This window comes from Thamnophis sirtalis, unplaced genomic scaffold (genome assembly GCF_051295495.1).
Source record: "Thamnophis sirtalis isolate CommonGarterSnake01/CBP01778 unplaced genomic scaffold, rThaSir2_p1.2 scaffold_13, whole genome shotgun sequence".
Classification (NCBI taxonomy): domain Eukaryota; kingdom Metazoa; phylum Chordata; class Lepidosauria; order Squamata; family Natricidae; genus Thamnophis; species Thamnophis sirtalis.
The window spans coordinates 54333128-54352430 of record NW_028261393.1 but is presented as its reverse complement, the minus strand read 5'-3'; the positions used below and the strand labels follow the sequence as shown (position 1 = coordinate 54352430).

The 19303-nt window shown below is 52.8% G+C and overlaps 2 protein-coding genes across 2 annotated transcripts in view; both read right to left on the bottom strand.

Moving 5' to 3' along the window:
- The window catches only part of SLC7A3 (solute carrier family 7 member 3), a 28336-nt gene extending 16800 nt beyond the window's left edge, over window positions 1–11536 (bottom strand). The window contains exon 1 of the mRNA XM_087728088.1: window positions 11411–11536. The gene's annotated coding sequence lies outside the window, so the exon portion shown is untranslated. The remainder of the gene's footprint in view (window positions 1–11410) is intronic.
- A 1234-nt stretch (window positions 11537–12770) lies between these two features.
- LOC148043198 (nuclear cap-binding protein subunit 2-like) lies at window positions 12771–18111 on the bottom strand. The gene is made up of 4 exons (XM_087727320.1): window positions 17909–18111; window positions 17126–17307; window positions 15229–15367; window positions 12771–13248 (listed from the first exon to the last, which is right to left on the bottom strand). The coding sequence occupies exons 1-4, from the start codon at window positions 17993–17995 to the stop codon at window positions 13165–13167; spliced, it is 492 nt and encodes a 163-aa protein (XP_087583446.1). The 5' UTR covers window positions 17996–18111; the 3' UTR covers window positions 12771–13164.
- Window positions 18112–19303: the final 1192 nt, after the last annotated feature.

Genomic DNA, 19303 nt, shown 5'->3' with positions numbered 1-19303 from the left:
CACCTCGGAAGGATGGAAGGCTGAGTCAACCCTGAGCCGGTGAGATTTGAACCGCTGAACTGCTGATCTAGCAGTAGCCTGCAGTGCTGCATTTAACCACTGCGCCACCTCGGCTCGTATACTTTGGATGTTGCCCCCGAAGGACTGCTTGGACAGTCCATCCTTAACCCTGGGGGGGTGAAAATTTACGCCCCTCAGAGAGGGCTCGCAATTTGGGAGTCCTCCTGGATTCACAGCTGAAACTGGAACATCATCTGTCGGCTGTGACCGGGGGGGGGGGGGGGGGGCTTTGCCCAAGTTCGTCTGGTGCACCAATTGCGGCCCTATTTGGGTCGGGAGGCACTTCTAACGGTCACTCACGCCCTTGTCACCACGAGGCTGGATTATTGCAACGCGCTCTACATGGGGCTACCCTTGAAAAGCGTTCGGAGACTGCAGTTAGTCCAGAATGCGGCCGCGCGAGCGATATTGGGTGTGCCGAGGTACACCCACGTTACACCTGTCCTCCGTGAGCTGCACTGGCTACCAATTGGTCTCCGGACTCAATTCAAGGTGTTGGTTATCACCTTTAAAGCCCTACACGGCTTAGGGCCAGCGTACCTTCGAGACCACCTGCTGCCACATACCTCCCAGCAGCCAGTAAGATCCCACAGATTGGGCCTCCTTCAGATGCCGTCAGCCAAACAGTGTAAGCTGGCGGGCCCTTGGAGGAGAGCCTTCTCTGTGGCTGCTCCGACTCTCTGGAAACAGCTACCCCCGGAGATCCGGACCATACCTTTCCTCGTGGCCTTCAGGAAAGCTGTAAAACTTGGCTGTTCCAGCAGGCCTGGGGGCTGTTGACCTCACTGTTGAGGTCCAGCCCCGATTAGAATGAATGTTATGAGGGTGTTGCTGTTTTTAAACTATTTTCTTTTATCATTATGTGTTTTTTTTCTTATAGTTTTTGTAAGCTGCCCAGAGTCCTTCGGGATTGGGTGGCATATAAATATATTTAATAAATAATAAATAAATAAATAAGAGTTTTAAAAACAGCAACAGCCGCACCTGGGCATGGCAGCTACACCTGCACAGGAAAGAGGGGTGGGTGGGGAACTTAGAAAGGATGGTTTTTGCACCCAGGATTAGATGAAGGCAGAGAGGCAATAGCAATAGCAATAGCAGTTAGACTTATACACCGCTTCATAGGGCTTTCAGCCCTCTCTAAGCGGTTTACAGAGTCAGCATATTGCCCCCCAACAACAATCCGGGTCCTCATTTTACCCACCTCGGAAGGATGGAAGGCTGAGTCAACCCTGAGCCGGTGAGATTTGAACAGCCGAACTGCTGAACTGCAGTCAGCTGAAGTAGCCTGCAGTGCTGCATTTAACCACTGCGCCACCTCGGCTCTTTAGCAACAAGCCAACACCAGTCCAGGAGCTGCTTGTCCTCTCCAGAAGGTGACAGCTCCCTCTTTGGTGTCCGAGCGCATCCTGGTTTGAATGTCAAGCATGGAATTCCTGCTCAGGAATTCTGCTTTCCTAATGTGGCCTAGACGGAGGGTCTTTATTAAAACAGGCAGAGTCCTGGGCAACAGGTTGGGGAAAGAGAGGGAGGAAGGGCTCGCGGCTTTCCATCTTTTGCTGGCTTCCGATCAATGCAAAGGTGCCACCGGCTTAGCCCATCCGTCAGCTGATGGATAGCTTTGTCCAAAGGGAGAGGCGGCCAAGGCAGGCGCCTCTGCCCTCTCTCTGTCCAGAGTGATGGGCAGGGGAGATGAATGACCATCTCTTCCCTTTGCTGCTGGGGGTGGGTGGGTGGGAGATCATTTCAGGCGTCCTGAAGGAGCTGAGCCATCAGGGTTACACTTCAGGGGAGGGGAAGCCGGATCTCTTTAGTGAGCCAAAAAAATATTTTTTTAAAAAAAAAATCAGATGAACAAGATCCGGAAAAACCGCAACAATTCCAAGATGCCGAAATCCGTTTCAAAATGAAATATTGCTCTGAACTAATTGAATTTATCCCTGGCGGGTTTCTTCTTCTTCCTTGCCCGCTTAAGGAGGAGGAGAATTAAGGCAAGCAGATCTCGCTCGCATCTCCCCCCCCCCCTGGCCCTCACCCCAACAGTCCGCCTGCCCCCCTCCTCTTCTTCCCAGGCCTGACTCGCAGCTGTTCTCCCTCCCTCATTGGGACTCCCAGAAGGGGGGGGGGGTGTGTTAATGGAGATGGGAGGGTCTTCTGGGGTATCCAAAGGCTGCATGTCTTGGATTTATTCCTGAGGAAGCTCAGATTTTTTTCCCCCTTAACATCTCATAGTTCGGAAGCTAGAAGGAAGGAAAAACGAGGCCGCCCCAGTCGACATACTCAGCAGCAGAGGTGGGTTCCTACCAGTTCGCACCAGTTCGGTAGAACCGGTTCGTCAAATCTACCAAACCGGTTAGAAGAGGTTCCACCAGTGGACCTGGAAAGCAGGCCACACCTACAGAAGAGGTTCCAAATTTTTTTGAAACCCACCACTCACACACACACACACACACACACACACAAAACAGAGATTCACACAGAGAGAGAAAGAGAAAGGAAGGAAGGAAGGAAGGAAGGAAGGAAGGAAGGAAGGAAGGAAAGAAAAGAAAGAAGAAAGAAAAAGTGAGAGATGAAAGAAAAAAAGGAAAAAGGGACAGAGAGACAAAAGGAAGGAAGGAGAGAGAGGGAAAGAAAGAAAGAAAGAAAGAAAGAAAGAAAGAAAGAAAGAAAGAAAGAAAGAAAGAAAGAAAAACACATGACCGGCAAGCCACTCCCACCAGGTCACATGGTCAGCAAGCCACTCCCATAAAAGAGGCCACACCCACAGAGTAGGTTCGAAAAAAATTTGAAACCCACCACTCACACACACACACAGATTCACACAGAGAGAGAAAGAGGAAGGAAGGAAGGAAGGAAGGAAGGAAGGAAGGAAGGAAGGAAGGAAGGAAGGAAGGAAAGAAAGAAAGAAAAGAAAGAAGAAAGAAAAAGTGAGAGATGAAAGAAAAAAAGGAAAAAGGGACAGAGAGACAAAAGGAAGGAAGGAGAGAGAGGGAAAGAAAGAAAGAAAGAAAGAAAGAAAGAAAGAAAGAAAGAAAGAAAGAAAGAAAGAAAACACATGGCCGGCAAGCCACTCCCACCAGGTCACATGGTCAGCAAGCCACTCCCATAAAGGAGGCCACACCCACAGAGTAGGTTCGAAACATTTTTGAAACCCACCACTGCAGTCAGCAGCCTATTCTGCAGCCCAGTGGAAGTTCATGGAGAGATCTCCCAGGAGGGAGGCTGGACAAAGTGCCAGAGTCCACTCTGTGCCAGCAAAAACTCCAGGGCTTTTGTCCCCAGCTGCCCCAAACCACCGTTCCCACGAGGGCAAGTGCCCGAACTTCCCTGGGGAAGAGGTTCCCATAAGCCCAGGGAGAAAAGCCCCCTCAGCCCCCCTCCCCCTTGCTGGCTATGTCCAGGGGCGAGGAAGCATTCCCACCAACTGTCCAGCCAAGCTTGGCAGCACCTTCTCGGATCACACACTCCGGTGCACCAGAAAATCCTTACAAAAGCAGACAAAAGCTTTGATCCTTTTCCTTCCCCAGTCAGCCCTTCCAGGCAGTTTTTATTTTTCCCCCAGCCCAGCTCTGACGCTTCATTTATCCTGCTACGAAGCTGCCTGTCAGGAGTGATGGGACACAACAAGGCATCAAAACTTGCCAGATGTGCCAGCCTGGGGAATTCTAGTGCCCTGGGAAAGGTTGCAGGCCAGTTTCATGCGGGTTCTGCTCCTGTTGCCATTGCCCACTTCAGGGGGCCCCTGAAAAGGCGCCTGGCATGGAAGCAGACACAAAAAGTGGGAGGGCACAGCCTCCCCACCCCCCCCCCCCCCGAGCCTTTGGGTGCAAAAGAAAACCCCGGGCAGAAAAAAGAAATGATATGGAAACAAAAATGGGTTTGTGGAAATACCAATCCCCAAGAAAACATAAACTGGGATTTGAAAGAGACACCTATAACAATAGAAAAAGAAAGGAAGGGGAGAAGGAAGGAAAGGAGGGGAGGAAGGAAGTAGAGAATGGAGGGACGAAGGAATGGAAAGGAGTGGAGGGTGGAAGAGAGAGAAAGAGAAAGAGAGATAGTAGGAGAGGAAGAAGTGTGGAGGAGAGGTAAGGGAAGAAGAAAGAGGTAAGGAGAGGAGGGAGGAAGAGAGAAAGAGAAGGAGAGATAGTAGGAGAGGAAGAAGAAGTGTGGAGGAGAAGTAAGGGAAGAAGAAAGAGGTAAGGAGAGGTGGGTGGAAGAGAGAGAAAGAGAAGGAGAGATAGTAGGAGAGGAAGAAGAAGTGTGGAGGAGAGGTAAGGGAAGAAGAAAGAGGTAAGGAGAGGTGGGTGGAAGGGAGAGGAAAAGAAGAGGAGGGAGGAAGAGAAAGAAAGAAAAAGATAGAGGGTAGGAAGGAGAAGAAAGAGGGTAGGAGTAGGGGAGAGGTAAGGGAAGGAAGAAGGGGATGGAGAGGAGGAAGGAAGTAGAGAAGGAAGGAAGGAAGGGAGAAAAGAAAGAAAAAACAAGGTGGTGTCATAGCAGGTGCGAAAGATGTTAAACAAAGCATTCCAAACTATACCTTATAACCTCTTAAATGGAATAATAATAATATAAGAATGGCAAAGAAAAAGAATAACAATGTGAATGTATACCTATAACTGTATGTAAGAGAATAAATTACAGTAAAAATATGAAGCATAATATAGGTAAATAATACTTGGTCATAAGTAGCTAAGTATAAATAAATAATTGTACATAAAAATGGATAACGAACAAGGAGATTATGAACGCAAGATAGAAATGTATAGAAGGGAAAATACTGCAAATAAACCGATTCAGAACTGCGGTATGATATACGATGGAACTTATTGTTCCTATGTTGTCTTTAAGTTATGTCTTTGTTTCTGTTGATGTGCTTATGTGTATAAAATAAAAAATTATTAAAAAAAAAAAAGAAAAGAAAACCCCGGGCAGAGAAGGGGACCTTGCCAAACTGCCCGGCCAGGCCCAGAGCCTTTGGCTTGGCTCAGCCAGCTGTCTGGGAGAAGGGCCAGCAAATGAAAAACCTGCCCAGGTGCCAGGGCTGCTTGCAACATTAGCCTCCTGTCAATGAGTGGCCAGGGTACAACGTGAGAATGTCCCCAAAGCCCCTTCTGGGCAGGAGGGGAAGCTCCCTTGCAATGCAGCTTTCAAAACCGCAGGACGACGGCACGGCGCCCTGGGAGGGGGGAGCAATCGGCCAGAGGGGACGAGAAGCGGGCAGCCTCCTGGGTGCCACTCCTGTCCAGCTTGGCATCCTGGGCAACCCCCCTCCTTGCAGCAAAGACCAGAAGATCCCAAATCAGGGGGAGGGTGGGGAGCCCCAAATGGAAGAATGTCCGAACCCTTACAGTGCTGCCCACCTCCTCCCTCCAGCCAAGGTCTTGACCTGTCTCACCTTCCTGACCACCAGTTAGCAAAGCCCCCCCGACGAAGCGCCGCCAACTCCGAAGATCCAGCAAATCCAAGAGAGTTTGCCATTCGAGCAGGAAGCAGTTGTGTCTTGGGAGCCTCTATTAATAGCTGACAGGGAGGCAGAAGGTCAAGGGTTTGCAGCTGTAGCTGGACAGAGAGGCCATCCCCACGGCCCAGGCAGAAGCAGCAGCGTAGCCAAGGTTACTGCAGGGAAGGGAGAGGCACTGACAGGGACCGAGTGGCCGAAGCACGCCATGGCTGCCTCCCCAGCACCTGCCCCGTCGGTCGCTCTCCAGGAAGGCAGCCTCTGGGCCAGTCCGTGCCAGCAGCACTCAAGGCGGAGGCCCTGGGCCGCTTGACCCTTCGCCTGGAAGAGAAGGACCCAGGCAGCTGACTCCCCCCAGGCTCACCCTAGGCGCGTTGCACATGCAGGAAATGTAGATGTTGTTTCAGGGAATGGCTCCGGGTTTTGGCCGTCATGAGACACATCAATTCCTGGCCCCTCCGAGAGCAGGAGGTCCTTTCCTGGACACACTCACTGGCCGGAGAGCCAAGCGTCCTGCCCCCGGGATCACCCACTAAAAAAAAAACAACCCTCCTATACTTTTAATTGCTAGGATCTCACGGAGCCAGGAGACAAGAGTAAACCAGCCGGTCCTTCAAGCAAAGCTTTTGCCCGTTCAGAAATCCAGGAGATTTCTGGAGAGAACCCTGCCAGGTCAAGGCCACAGATCCACTCTCAGTGCCAAGGCTGGGTCCGATTGGAACGTTTGGGAAGCCCTCTGCTCCACCGTCTCCAGGCAACCGGCATTTTAGGTGCGCTGCCCCCCTCCCCGGCTGCTCACTGGTCCTGGCAGTAGCCTCCAGTCGGGGGCTTTCCCTAGGTCAGAAATCCCACCCACCCACTGAACCCAGCAAAGTCACCCAGGAGCCGTGAGGTGACCTTGGCCTGCAGACGACAGATGGAAGAAGCCGGAGGCATCAAGAGAGATGCAGGCCAGGCTTGGAGTCCGAAGAAGGGGAAACAGAGGCTGGCAGCTCAGGAAGGAAAGAGGTCGGGTTAGCAGACTCCTGATGTTCAAGGGGCCTTGCAAGGCAGGAGGGGCTGCACTCGGAGGCCCCCACCCCCCCAGGCTGGGAAGAGGTGGGCGAGTCACTTCAGCCCGTTTTTCTAAAAGCGGATCAAGGCTCGAAGGGGCTCCCGCATACTGAGAAATCCTTTTGCGCAGGGGAAGCGACGTCTGTTTCGCTTCTAATGCATTTCCAAGCGCAGGTGCCTGGCCTCGCTTTTCTTTGCAGGATGTTTGGGGGGGGGGGTTGTTTTTTCATTTTCCTTTTCCTTAAATTAACAAAGAGGAAAACAACGCCCCCCCTCCCTCCCTCTCGCCCAGCCTGGCAGACGCCTGGAAGGGCTCTGCCAGCTGCCAGCCCATTAAGAGTCCCTACAGGGAAATGCGGACACGGGAGGTGGCTCTTTATGCCTTCCTGCCCATCAGCTGTAACTTATTAGAAAATGATACGCACCTCTGGAGGAACGAGGGGAGTGGGGGGGGGAGGCCCTTGCGGAAGGAAAAGCAGCCCAGGAATGCAGCTGTTTTTAAAGGGAGCTGGTACCGCAGTTCACGGTCTCCGGCTCCGGCAATCTCCCAAGTCTGATAGGGCCACAGAGAGCAGTCCAAAAACGCTCCTGAAGCAGGAAATGTACCACCGCATCACTGACTTCCTGTCAGGGGCCATTTGAATGAATGTTGAATGTTGAATGTTGATTTTATTTATATGCCGCCCTTTTCCCCCCCGAAGGGGACTCAGGGCGGCTCACAACTCAACCAGGGAAGGGGGATACAAACAGAAAATTAAAAACGACACAGGAACAATACATAATTTAAAATACACAACAGTCATACCAATTCGAGACGGGGGCGATAGTTCTTTAGCCCCAGGCCTGTCGGAACAGCCAGCTTTTAAGGGCTTTGCGGAAGGCCTGGAGGGTGGTGAGGGTTCGAATCTCCACGGGGAGCTCGTTCCAGAGGGTCGGAGCAGCCACAGAGAAGGTTCTCCTCCGGGTAGTCGCCAGTCGACACTGGCCGGCGGATGGAATTCGGAGGAGGCCTAATCTGTGGGATCTAATCGGTCTAGTGGAGGTAATTGGCAGCAGGCGGTCTCTCAAGTACCCAGGTCCAATACCATGAAGGGCTGCTCCAAGGTGGGAGCCTTCTCATCCTTCCTGAAGTCAGGGAAGCTCCCCCTCTTCCTCTTCTCTTCTGAAGCAGCTAAGAGCAAGCCTGCTCTAGCCTCCATGCCAGGGCTACCCAACTCCCTGGCAATGGTCTGCGGCATGCCAGCAACCAGGCCATGCCAACAAGCAAGGCCCCATCCATGAGACAGAGGCAGCCCCTGAAACCAGAACCCCTGGTCCACAGAACAGGTCCCTGGGGCCCAGGGGTGGGTTTCTCGCCCCGTTCCAACCGGTTCGGTTGGAACGGGGCCGACGGCGTCCTTGTGCACGCGCACGGCGCACGCATGCATACTAGCGTCTGTGCGATGCTCCAGCTGCTCCTGGAGGATTGCGCAGGCGCTGTATGCGTCCTGCGCATGCGTGGAAGCGCAGAACTCGTCAAAACCGGGTAAGGAGCGTGGGCGAGCGGGTGGGCCCTTCGCCGTTCCCGGAAGTTACTTACTTCCGGGTTCGCCGACCAACCGGTTCGCAGGGACCGCCGCGAACCGGTTGAAACCCACCCCTGCTGGGGCCCCTCAGGTTGGGGGGGGGAGTTTCTATGCGACAGCCTTCATTCCTGATCCAATCCTCTCTTCCAAGCCTCCGGCTTTCTTCTTCCTCCATCCCTTTCCGAAAGGGTTGCTAAATATTCTCACGGAGAAAAAGCCGCCTCCCGTTCGGTGGTGTGGCTTGCTGGAAATGCGAGGAAAAACAAACAAGCTTGCTCCGTGCCCCTGTGATAGACGGGGGCGTCACCCTGCCAATTTAGACCTGCCAGTTTTGGCAGAAAAGGGAGTCACCCCGGCGCGGCTGCTTTCGCCGTAGCTTCTTGGCAAGGAGAGTTTGCGAAGCGAGACATCAACCACCGAGCCTGAACTGGTGGTGGGGTCAAAGGTCCCGAGAGAGACAGATGGCGAGCAGAAGCTTGCATCAGCAGACGGGGAAGAGGCCGTACGGCCTCCTCTCTCTCCCGTAATGGCTGGGCATGCATTTTGCCCAACTCGGTCCCTCTCGACAGTTAGGTAAAGGGTTGCCCATTAACTGCGGATCCTGGCACATTTGTCCGGAGTCTCCTTCGGGGACTGGTCAGGGGGATCCACCCAGGAAGGAAGGCACCCAGCATGGTTATGGTTATGGTTGGTTATGGTTTAATTTATTTGTATGCCGCCCTTTTCCCTAAAGGCACTCAGGGCGGCTCACAACTCAAAAAAGGGAGGGGAAATACAGAGTTACAAAAACATAAAACCATACATAGTTAAAAACACAACAATCATACCATTCAAAGTCGAAGTGGGGCAGCGAGTCTTTAGCCCCAGGCCTGTCGGAACAGCCAGGTTTTAAGGGCTGTGCAGAAGGCCTGGAGGGTGGTGAGGGTACGAATCTCCATGGGGAGTTCGTTCCAGAGGGTCGGATCAGCCACAGAGAAGGCCCTCCTCCGGGTAGTCGCCAGTCGACACTGGCCGGCTGATGGAATTCGGAGGAGGCCTAGTCTGTGGGATCTAATTGGTCTAGTGGAGGTAATTGGCAGTAGGCAGTCTCTCAAGTACCCAGGTCCAATACCATGAAGATCCCTGTCCCCTCCTGCCGGCAGCGCAGCCAGGAGCCAAAGGGAAGAGTATAACAAGGTGGGGCCAACAGGTGACTCTCCGGAGGTGAGATCCCCTAACCAGGTTCTCACGGGTGCCCACAATGGCACGCTTTGATGCCTTGGCAGGCACAGGCTAAGGAACCACCCAATCTTAAGTTTGGTAAGCAAACGATTCCCCAATTCCCTGTGCTGGGTGCAATGGTAGTGATGTGACGGTTAGGCAAGTTTTATGTAACTATTCTGGTCTATCCTTCAGAGCCTGCCAGAATTCAGGGACAGGAACAGCCAATAAATCAACACCTTACCTGGGAAAGGAGGAGGCTGGGCTGGTGCTTCATGCCAGCCAGGCCAGGATCCAAGCCTCAACAATTCAGGGTCTCTTGCACAACGAAACCAAGCAGCTTCCCCCTACTCACATCAAGCTTTACACTGTAAATGCCCCTCCCCACATTTCTCTCCGGTTACCCTATCTGTAGCCAAGACGTATCGCTGAACTGCACGCAGCCGGCTCTTCACCGACCCACTTTGTGGTACTTTCACACACACACACACACCCCTCCCGGCAATCACCTGTGTCCCGAATGGCCTTGGAAGCACCTCGGATGCAGAAACCCAGAAGGGTCTTGAATGAGGACCACTTCTTTTTTCTCTGAAGCGGCTCCGAGATCTTCCCAGGTCTGCGAAGCCCAACCCGCCTAATGAGGCTGGCTTGAAAGTCAGCTGCGCCAAGAGATCTGCAAGGGAGCGCCAGGAAGATCTGATGCCCCCCGGTGGTCCCCCTCCCCGTCAAAGGAGCATCCTGCCTGCAGCTCCCTCTTCATCTCCCGCAATTAGCACCTGGCCAATGACGCACTTTTAACATTCGGCACAGGAACACAGATGTGTTTGCGTTCAGCCAGGCAGAAACATACATGCCCTTTCGAGAGCGGTTCTTGGCCAGGCCTGACGGCTAGAAGTGGGCATTTGTGTGAACGTGCCCCGGCCTGATTCCCTGCCACTTCTTAGGGGAGCGGTGCCCGGAAGGCCCTGGCAAGCGGAAGGCAACAAGGAAAAAGGTGGAAAGTCCTTTCCAGACCAGAAGCACAGAGAGAAGGCAGGAAACCCCACCAGCCACGTTCCTGCCCCTGAAGGTGCCCTCCTGCCCCCTAACGGGGTCCCTGTCCCCCCCTTTGGTTCCCTAAGCAGCCTTGCCAAACTACACAGGAGGGAAAGGCAGACGGGACACGTTCTCCGCCTGTTTCTCGCTCACTCGGCCCATCGCCCCGAGCCAAGGTGGCGCAGTGGTTAAATGCAGCACTGCAGTTCAGCAGTTCGGCTGTTCAAATCCCACCAGGCTCAAGGTTGACTCAGCCTTCCCTCCTTCCGAGGTGGGTAAAATGAGGACCCAGATTGTTGTTGGGGGCAATAGGCTGACTCTGTAAACCGCTTAGAGAGGGCTGAAAGCCCTAGGAAGCGGTATATAAGCCTAACTATTGCCAAGGGGAGCCGCAGCAGCCGGGGAAAGGCGCGGCAGGACGCCAGTGGCGAAGCCGCCCATAGACGGGACGAGCCCCCGGCAGAGCGAGCCATTCCCGCAGCGGGACTTTCTCGGGGTTCTGGGAAGAGCCAGCTGGAGGTGACAAGGGTCGTCGTTTCCTCCGCCCGGAGCTCCTGGGACGGCTAGAGGGGAGCCCAGCTGGGACAGAAGGGGAAGAGCCAGCGGGGAAGCCGCAGCGCAGGGCCGCCCCCCTCCGCTCTGCCCGGCCGGCCGACGAGGCTGAACTCCCCGCCGCCTCCCCGGGGGCTTCCCTCGCAGGCTGCCAGGAAAGTCCCCGCCGGAAGAGCCGGGGGAGATCGCGGGGACGCGCCTTTCCTTCTCCCACCCGCCCGTCCCACGCAGGAGCCAGAAACTTTGGCGGGACGGAGCAAGACGGCCCTTTGGCGCCGGAGAAGGACTCGCAGCCGCCTGCCCGAGGGGCTCCCCAGGTGGGGCGCACGGCCAGGCGAAGCTGCACCTGTTGACCCTCCGCCGGCGGCGCTGATGCAACCCGGGGCTCCTCTTGCAGCCGGGCGCCCGCCGGACGGGGCGCGCCAAAGGGAAGCCTCCCCAGCCCGCCCGCCCCCGGCCGGCCCGCCCCCGGCCCGCCGCCTCTCACCAGCCACGGCCGCGCAGCTCCTCGGCAGCCGGCGAGGAAGGGAAAGGAGGGAAGGAAGGAGGCGGCCGGCGGGGTGCGGGATATCTAGTGCGGGCGAGGGGCGGGCCGAGCGCCAGCGACCGCCTCCTCCAGGCGGGCTCCCCCGGGCCGCGGGCTCCAGGGGGGCGAGCCTGCCCGCTGGAAGCGACTCCCGGAGCGAGCGAGAGGCTGGGCGGCCTTGAAGCCTCCGCCTTCAAGCCTGGGATCGGCGTGGCAGAGCCGAGAGCCTCGGGCGGTGGGCTCCGAAGGCTCCAGCCGGGAAGAGGAGCCAGGCAGGCGGCTTCCTCCAAAACGGGGACTGGGGACTCCAGGCCGCCGCTCTCCAGACTCGGGAAACTCTCCCGCACTTTGAGCTGGGATCTGCCTTCCCGACCCTCCGGGACCACCACCTTTGCGCTGCCGCCTCAGTCAGAGCAGAGACGGGCAGCGGGAGAGGGGCTGCCTCGGAAGGCAGAGAGACCCGGGGGGGGCGGGGCATTTGCACGTGAGAACTTCTCAGAGTCACGTGTACACTTCAGAGCCCCCAAATCCTCTGGAGCTGGGCTGGATTTTAATGGCCAGGGGCCAGAGACGCGGGGGGGGGGGGGAAACACACACAAAACGGTGCCTTGTTGTGGCGCCTCCTGCCGGCCAGGCCTGGAATTTCCCCGGAAAAACTCCAGCCTCAACATCGCAAATGCCCCCACTGGCGGCCAATTCAGCCTGACTCCCTGCAGACACGTGTAGGGAAGGTGGAAAAAGAAAGGGCAGCTCTTTGTGCTGGGGGAGCAATTCCGTTAGGTCAGCTAAACAAACGGGCAGAAGATACCCGGGATGCTCGCAGGCATCTCACGGACAGAAACTCCGAAGAATTGCAAAAAGAGAAAGAAAAAAGGATGCCGAATAATTGACAAATAACAATATTTGGGTGAGCACAGCACATTGGCATGTATGAACTACCGCAGGTAGTTCCTGGGGTGTCTTTTCCTTCCCTCTAAGCCCCTGCCAGTCCTCTGAGCCAGCTGCCCTGGGCTGGTTCTCGTTTGAGAAGATGCAGTCAGCCGCCCTTGGACAAAACCAGAGGGAAATCCCCCTCTACTGTTTCGGCAACTCTTGCTGGAAACATGTGGTCCTATGGGTTGCTGTGGGCTTCCTTAGGGGTGTCGTTTTCTAGCCCTGTTCTACGAGGACCCAGACTGTGGGGGCGATATGCTGACTCTGTAAACCGCTTAGAGGGGGCTGAAAGCCCTATGAAGCGGTATATAAGTCTAACTGCTACTACTGCTATTACTACTACTTAGGCCTCCACCCAGGTAACCCGTATGTCAAAAAAAGGAGTCTCTTCAGACCAATGGCGTTTTTATTTCAGTCTCATTCCTCCTCTTAAAAACATTTAAGGACAGTTTATACACCCGGGGACGTTACAACATGTTATGACAGCATACAGAAAAAGTGAAAACAAAACAAGCAATGGCTTTTTAAGCTTCCAATTTCTTTCCACCGCAGGCCTACTTTCCGCACCCACCCCCTTGGACCAGATCCCAACTCAGGCCACAATAAGCATAAAAAACACAGTGACAGGTAAGAGAAAGGAGTCTCGAACTAACCTTGCCGGAAAAACAAAAACAAAAAAAAGCCAGCCCTTTCTCCCTCCCTTCTATCCCGCTGGTCCAAGGAGATACGAGCTGCGCTTAGCTCTCCTCCCTGCCATCCATCCAGATTATTTGAATCCCCCTCTACAGTTTCGGCAACTCTTGCTGGAAAAACTTGCCAAAGCCGCCTCTTCCTTCATCGTACTCCTTTCGGTACTCGTCTCTTACCTGGAGAGAGAGAGAGAGAGACCCCAAGATAAGATCCAGCTGACAACAGAGACTATTACAAAATAGGAGCTACCCTCCATTCTGGATGGGTGCTGCAAAAGTCATCCGTGGACGGTCACTCGGGAAGAAGCTTGCAAAGCACATTCTGAAAGCACCTCAGCCTGGAAGCAGCCTGCAATTGGCAAGTTTCCCTTTCCTGCTCTCTCCACAGCCTTGATACAGCCTCCCTTGGCTCACGTAACTCAAGGACTTTGCATGGAGAACAAGAGAGCACAGTGGTAATTACACCAGAAATCTATAATAAAGACTTAAAATATCTGATTGTAAACGTGCTAACAGCAGGCAGAATCGTATTTGCAAAAAAACTGGAAAAACGAAACAATACCAAAACAGGAAGAAGTTATTTGAAAAAATAATGGATTGTGCTGAAATGAGTAAATTGACATTTGAAATTAAGAGAACAAGAAGATGAGCAATTTTATAAGATATGAGACTTGTTTTATCAGTGGCTGAGGGGGGAAAACTTGGAAATGAAAAAATGTTTTACTCATGTTCTAACTGAAGGAGTTAAATCACAACACAATTACGCTGTGAAATAGATTAACAACGATACAATGGAAAACGAATACATCGATGAATTGAATACTTTAGAATTTTTGTTTTAAAGTGGATAAGGATAACAATGATTTTATGTATACTTGATAGAGGATTGGTGATATAATGTATAACCCTAAGAATATATTAAAAGGATATCTTGTTGTTGATAAATAATTTTAATAAGGGAATAACTAAAAATTGGTATATATAAGTAGTGGCTATTTAGAATATTTTATTTATAAATGAAGGAATAAGATCTCTGTTTGAATGTATGATGTACAAGGATAATAATGAACATAAGCATACCCAATAGTTGATTGGTGGAATTATGCATAACTGAAAATAGTGACATACAAATATAAATGGTCGGTAATTTTTTTTACATATTGGGATTTGTGATTATATAAAGGTATACTGTTACCAAATAGACAATTAATAATGTAGGGGAATTAGGTTTATTGGGGGAAAAAAAACAATAACACTAATTGTAATTGAACATATGCTGTACAATGAAAGTGAGATATTTAGTTATACTAGATGAAAAATCTGTGATGGTAAATGTTATTTGAAAACATGGATGTAACAACACTTGTAACCAAACGACATGCTGTATGTGATGATGGGGTATTTTTGTGAGTTTTTTGTTTTTCTTTTGTTCTGTGTGTGTGTTGTTTGTTTAATAAAAATAAAAATAAAAGAGAGAGCACAGGGGTATAGGTGAAGCTTTCATCCTTGCAAGCCAGGGAGCTATACAATTGAAGGACTTCCTCTCCCAACGATAGGGAAAGGCAGCCTGGAATGATAGGTTCGAAAACTCCCGTGAAGGGTAGATGTAGGAATTTGGGGAGTCATGGTACCCCAGCAGCCCCAGAGACCACCAGGGAAGGGAAGGGTACTCAGTGGTAGAAGTAAGATCCAGAGGTGCATATTCTTGCCCTTGGTCGGCTCGACCTCCAAGTGCTATGGGATCTCGTAGTAGCCATTTAACCACTGCGCCACCTAGAGCCAAGGTGGCGCAGTGGTTAAATGCAGCACTGCAGGCTACTGCTAGATCAGCAGGTCAGCGGTTCAAATCTCACCGGCTCAGGGTTGACTCAGCCTTCCATCCTTCCGAGGTGGGTAAAATGAGGACCCAGATTGTTGGGGGCAATATGCTGACTCTCTGTAAACCGCTTAGAGAGGCCTGAAAGGCCTATGAAGCGGTATATAAGTCTACTGCTATTGCTATATTGCTATTGCTATCTCCGCTGGCAAAACGTATAAACTTCAGTGCTTCTGGGATCCAGCCCCACAGCTCAGAATGGTCTCCAGAGGAAGGGGCAAACCCCACTTGGTGAAGTGGGGCCCTCGAGGCACAATCCCCTCCCAGCTACCCATCTTTACCTGCCCGCCTGACCTGCCGCGTCCATACTGCCTCCCTTCCCTGAATCCTGCATCCCAGTCTGTCCGGATAAGACGGTCATCCAGGCGAGTCCCGTTGATGAAACGCATGGAGTGCTCGGCTTCAGCTCTCGTGTAGTATCTGGAGTCGTTATTTTAGGAAAGATTCGCAGGATCGGGCTCCAAGTCACAGAGTGCAACCGGCTTCCCTCAAAGCAACACCAACCAGGCCGGAAACGGTTGATACAGAACAAGCTTCTCAGCCCTGCTGTCAGGAACTACAAACCCCCATGAGGGGCACCAACACTTTTGCCCAGGGGCCAGCACCTTCAGCAAAAAAAATGAGAGCCGAGGTGGCGCAGTGGTTAGGGTGCAGTACTGCAGGCCACTTCAGCTGACTGTTATCTGCAGTTCAGCGGTTCTAATCTTACCGGTTCTAATCTTACCGGCTCAAGGTTGACTCAGCCTTCCATCCTTCCGAGGTGGGTGGACCCAGACTGTGGGGGCGATATGCTGACTCTGTAAACCGCTTAGAGAGGGCTGAAAGCCCTATGAAGCGGTATATAAGTCTGCTATTGCTATTGCTATAAAATACCATGGAGCAAAATTGGAAAGATTCAGATTCAGATTGCTTTATTTGTATGCCGCCCTTTTCCCTGAGGGGACTCAGGGCGGCTCACAATGCAGGGGGAGGGGAAGGGCGAACAAGCTACAGACATGAAGACAATACAATGTTAAAAGAAAATACAACAGTCATACCGTTTGAGCGGGGTTACGGTCTTTAACCCCAGGCCTGCTGGGATAGCCAGATTTTAAGGGCAATGCGGAAGGTCTGAAGGGTGGCGAGGGTATGAATCTCCACGGGGAGTTCGTTCCAGAGGGTCGGAGCAGCCACCGAGAAGGCTCTCCTCCGGGTAGTTGCCAGCCGACATTGGCCGGCTGATGGAATTCGGAGGAGGCCTAATCTATGCGATCTTATCGGTCTAGTGGAGGTAATTGGCAGCAGGCGGTCTCTCAAGTACCCAGATCCAATACCATGTAGGTGACAAGTAGCACCTTGAAGCGCACTCGGAGACCAACAGGCAGCCAGTGCAGCTCGCGGAGGATAGGTGTTACGTGGGTGAAACGTGGTGCACCCACGATCGCTCGCGCGGCCGCATTCTGGACCAGCTGAAGTCGCCGAATACTCTTCAAGGGCAGCCCCATGTAGAGCACCCTTGGCCCAAAGAGGTTCTGCAGGGCAGAACAAGCCAACTGAGCCATCCAGAAGAGCAGCATGGCTCAGAATGCACCCGCCATGAACAGGCAGAAGCCGCCTTAATTTCAATTCAGGATACAGCTGGAAGGGACCTTAGAGGTCTTCTAATCCAGCCCCCTGCTCAAGCAGGAGAACCTATCCCATTCCAGACGAGTGGCTGCCCAGTCTCTTTTTTAAAAAAAAACCTCCAGTGTGGAAGCACCCACAGCTTCTGGTGGCAAGCTGTCCCGCTGGTGAATCGTCCTAGGAGGGAAGATGGGAAGATTCTCCTTCGTCCGAGGAGCCGAGGTGGCACAGTGGTTAAATGCAGCACTGCAGGCTACTTCAGCTGACTGCAGTTCGGCTGTTCAAATCTCACCGGCTCAAGGGTTGACTCAGCCTTCCATCCTTCCGAGGTGGGTAAAATGAGAACCCGGATTGTTGTTGGGGGCGATATGCTGACTCTGTAAACCGCTTAGAGAGGGCTGAAAGCCCTATGAAGCGGTATATAAGTCTAACTGCTATTGCTACTGCTATTGCTTCTCTCCTTGATGAGTTTCCATCCACTTTTCTCCTCCTCCTCCAAATGCCCACCACCCCCAGCAGCCTCCCCTCCCGCCAGCGTGCCAGAATTGAGCCGCGGGGCCCCCAAGCCAAGGATACTCCACGAAGCAGAACCCGCAGGGCGTCTTCTTGTTCTTGTCCAGGCCCATGACGATCCGCTTGACGTCCCCGCACTTGGAGAAGAGCTCGTGGATCTGCTCCTCGGTGGTGTAGAAGGAGAGGTTGCCCACGTAGAGGGTGGAGGAATCCTTCAGATCTTCCTCCTGCAGCTCCCTCCGGCCCTGCAAAGGACCCACACATACGCATTTTTTAAAAAAAGGACCCATCAGCCACTGCCAGCACCAGCCCAGGATCCAGAGGTCGGCTCAGCCAGGACTTCCACCTGCCGCTGGGGGATTCTGGGAGTTGTAGTCCAGTTGTAGCCTCGTAAAGCAGCTGAGATGGAGCCACCCCACCCCCCCCACCCCAAAAAGGGGGAGGGGAGCTGGAATCCCATGGGGGGAGGGGCAGGCAAACAGGGAGGCATAAACCAGTGTTTCTCAACCTTGGCCACTTGAAGATGTCCGGACTTCAACTCCCAGAATTCCCCAGCCAGCATTCGCTGGCTGGGGAATTCTGGGACTTGAAGTCCAGACATCTTCAATTTGCCAAGGTTGAGAAACACTGGCATAAACAACAGACCTATGATCGTTGTAGTTGTTATTTCATAATGATGATGATGATTTCCCCCTACCGCCTGGACTAAGGCAAAGCCAACCCGTCCCCACGAGCACAAGATCGACTCCAGCCGGGCGCGGGTTTCTGGGCATGTGCAGAGCGCCCGCGAGGCTGGAGCCCCGAGTCCAGAGAGCGCTCCGCCCACGCACCCGCCCCGACACACACCTTGTAGGACTGCTCCAGGTAGTCGCTGAGGTTGCAGTACGAGTCCCTGGTGAGCATCTTCAGGGTGGCGCCGAGGAGCCCCGACATCTTGAGCGGCGAGCCGGGCGGCCTCAGACTCGCTCGCTCCGCCGAGCAGCAATTGGCTGGGGCGCCTGTCGCTCAGAAGGGCCCTCCCCCTTCCCTAGGCTTCCTCATTGGCCGCCCTAGCGACTCCGGCGCTAGGTTTGCCGGGGATTGTGGTTTTGGGCGGCGAGGCTCACGCCTGAAAAGCTCGGCCTGGAGATTCCCGGCATGCTTTGCGAGGAAGGCGGAGAAGAAGGCGGAGCGGCGACGTTTGGGCGGGAAAGCCCGGCGGCCATTTTCTCGGCCTGTGGGAAGCTTCCTTGTGTCAAGTCAGGGCTTTTTCTCTCAGGAGGAGCCTTGATTTGAAAGGCACCTTTTAGCTTCACCAGGTGCAGTGGCAGAAGCACGCCCGATCTAAAGCCCTGGCGGAGAAGAACAGTACAGGGCAGTGTTGCTCAACTGTGGCAACTTTAACAGGAGTGGGCCTCCACTCCCCCCAGCTGGGGCATTCTGGGAGTTGAAATCCACACCTCTTAAAGTTGCCAAGATTGGGGAAAAAAACACCTGTCTAAAGTGGCCAAACATGAGGAAGAATTTGATTAAAAGGTGTGAACGTTTCTAGGCACTTTATCTGTGAGGCTTAATCTGCAGCATATGAAAATTCACACCTTTTAATCAAATTGGCTAGTCAGAAAAGGTGCTCCCAGGCCATTTCTGATATAAAATGGTTATCAGACACATTCTCTCTCTTTTTGTTTTAATGGAAGCCTTGTAGTAAATATGATATAAAGCTTATTCCCCAAAGAAAAGTTCGCTGTTGAGCTTCTATAGAAATACATTCCCAGAAGCATTCTTGCCTGGGTTTTAATGGTTATCTTCATTTATTTCTTCCCCTCAGGTCACCAAATTGTCACTTGGCCATTGGAAATTAAAGTACAGTTGGGGCACTTCAGTAAGAAGAAGGAGGCATCCTGTACATGCTCAGGGGTCTTCCAGAGAGGCAGGGCAGCATAGGGTTTGCTCAAGACAGATTTGCTAAGTAGGTTGTGAAGAAGACTGTTTGGCTGGAACTAACAATGTAAAAGTAAAGTACTATTTGGCTGGCCAGAAAAGGGCTGGGAAAAGGCACCAAATGGACATAATGCTTCCTTCTTCATGGCCACCTGGGCATCCTTAAGCACCCCCAAGGAGCCTTCGCTGGGTCAGCAGAAAGCTGGTCCGCATTGCAGCAAAGGCTGGAGGATGCTCAAAGCAGGAACAAATATTGTGGGAAAGATAATCAATTAAGATATAAACCAGAACAATTAAGATTGTTGTTTTTCTTAAATTCTT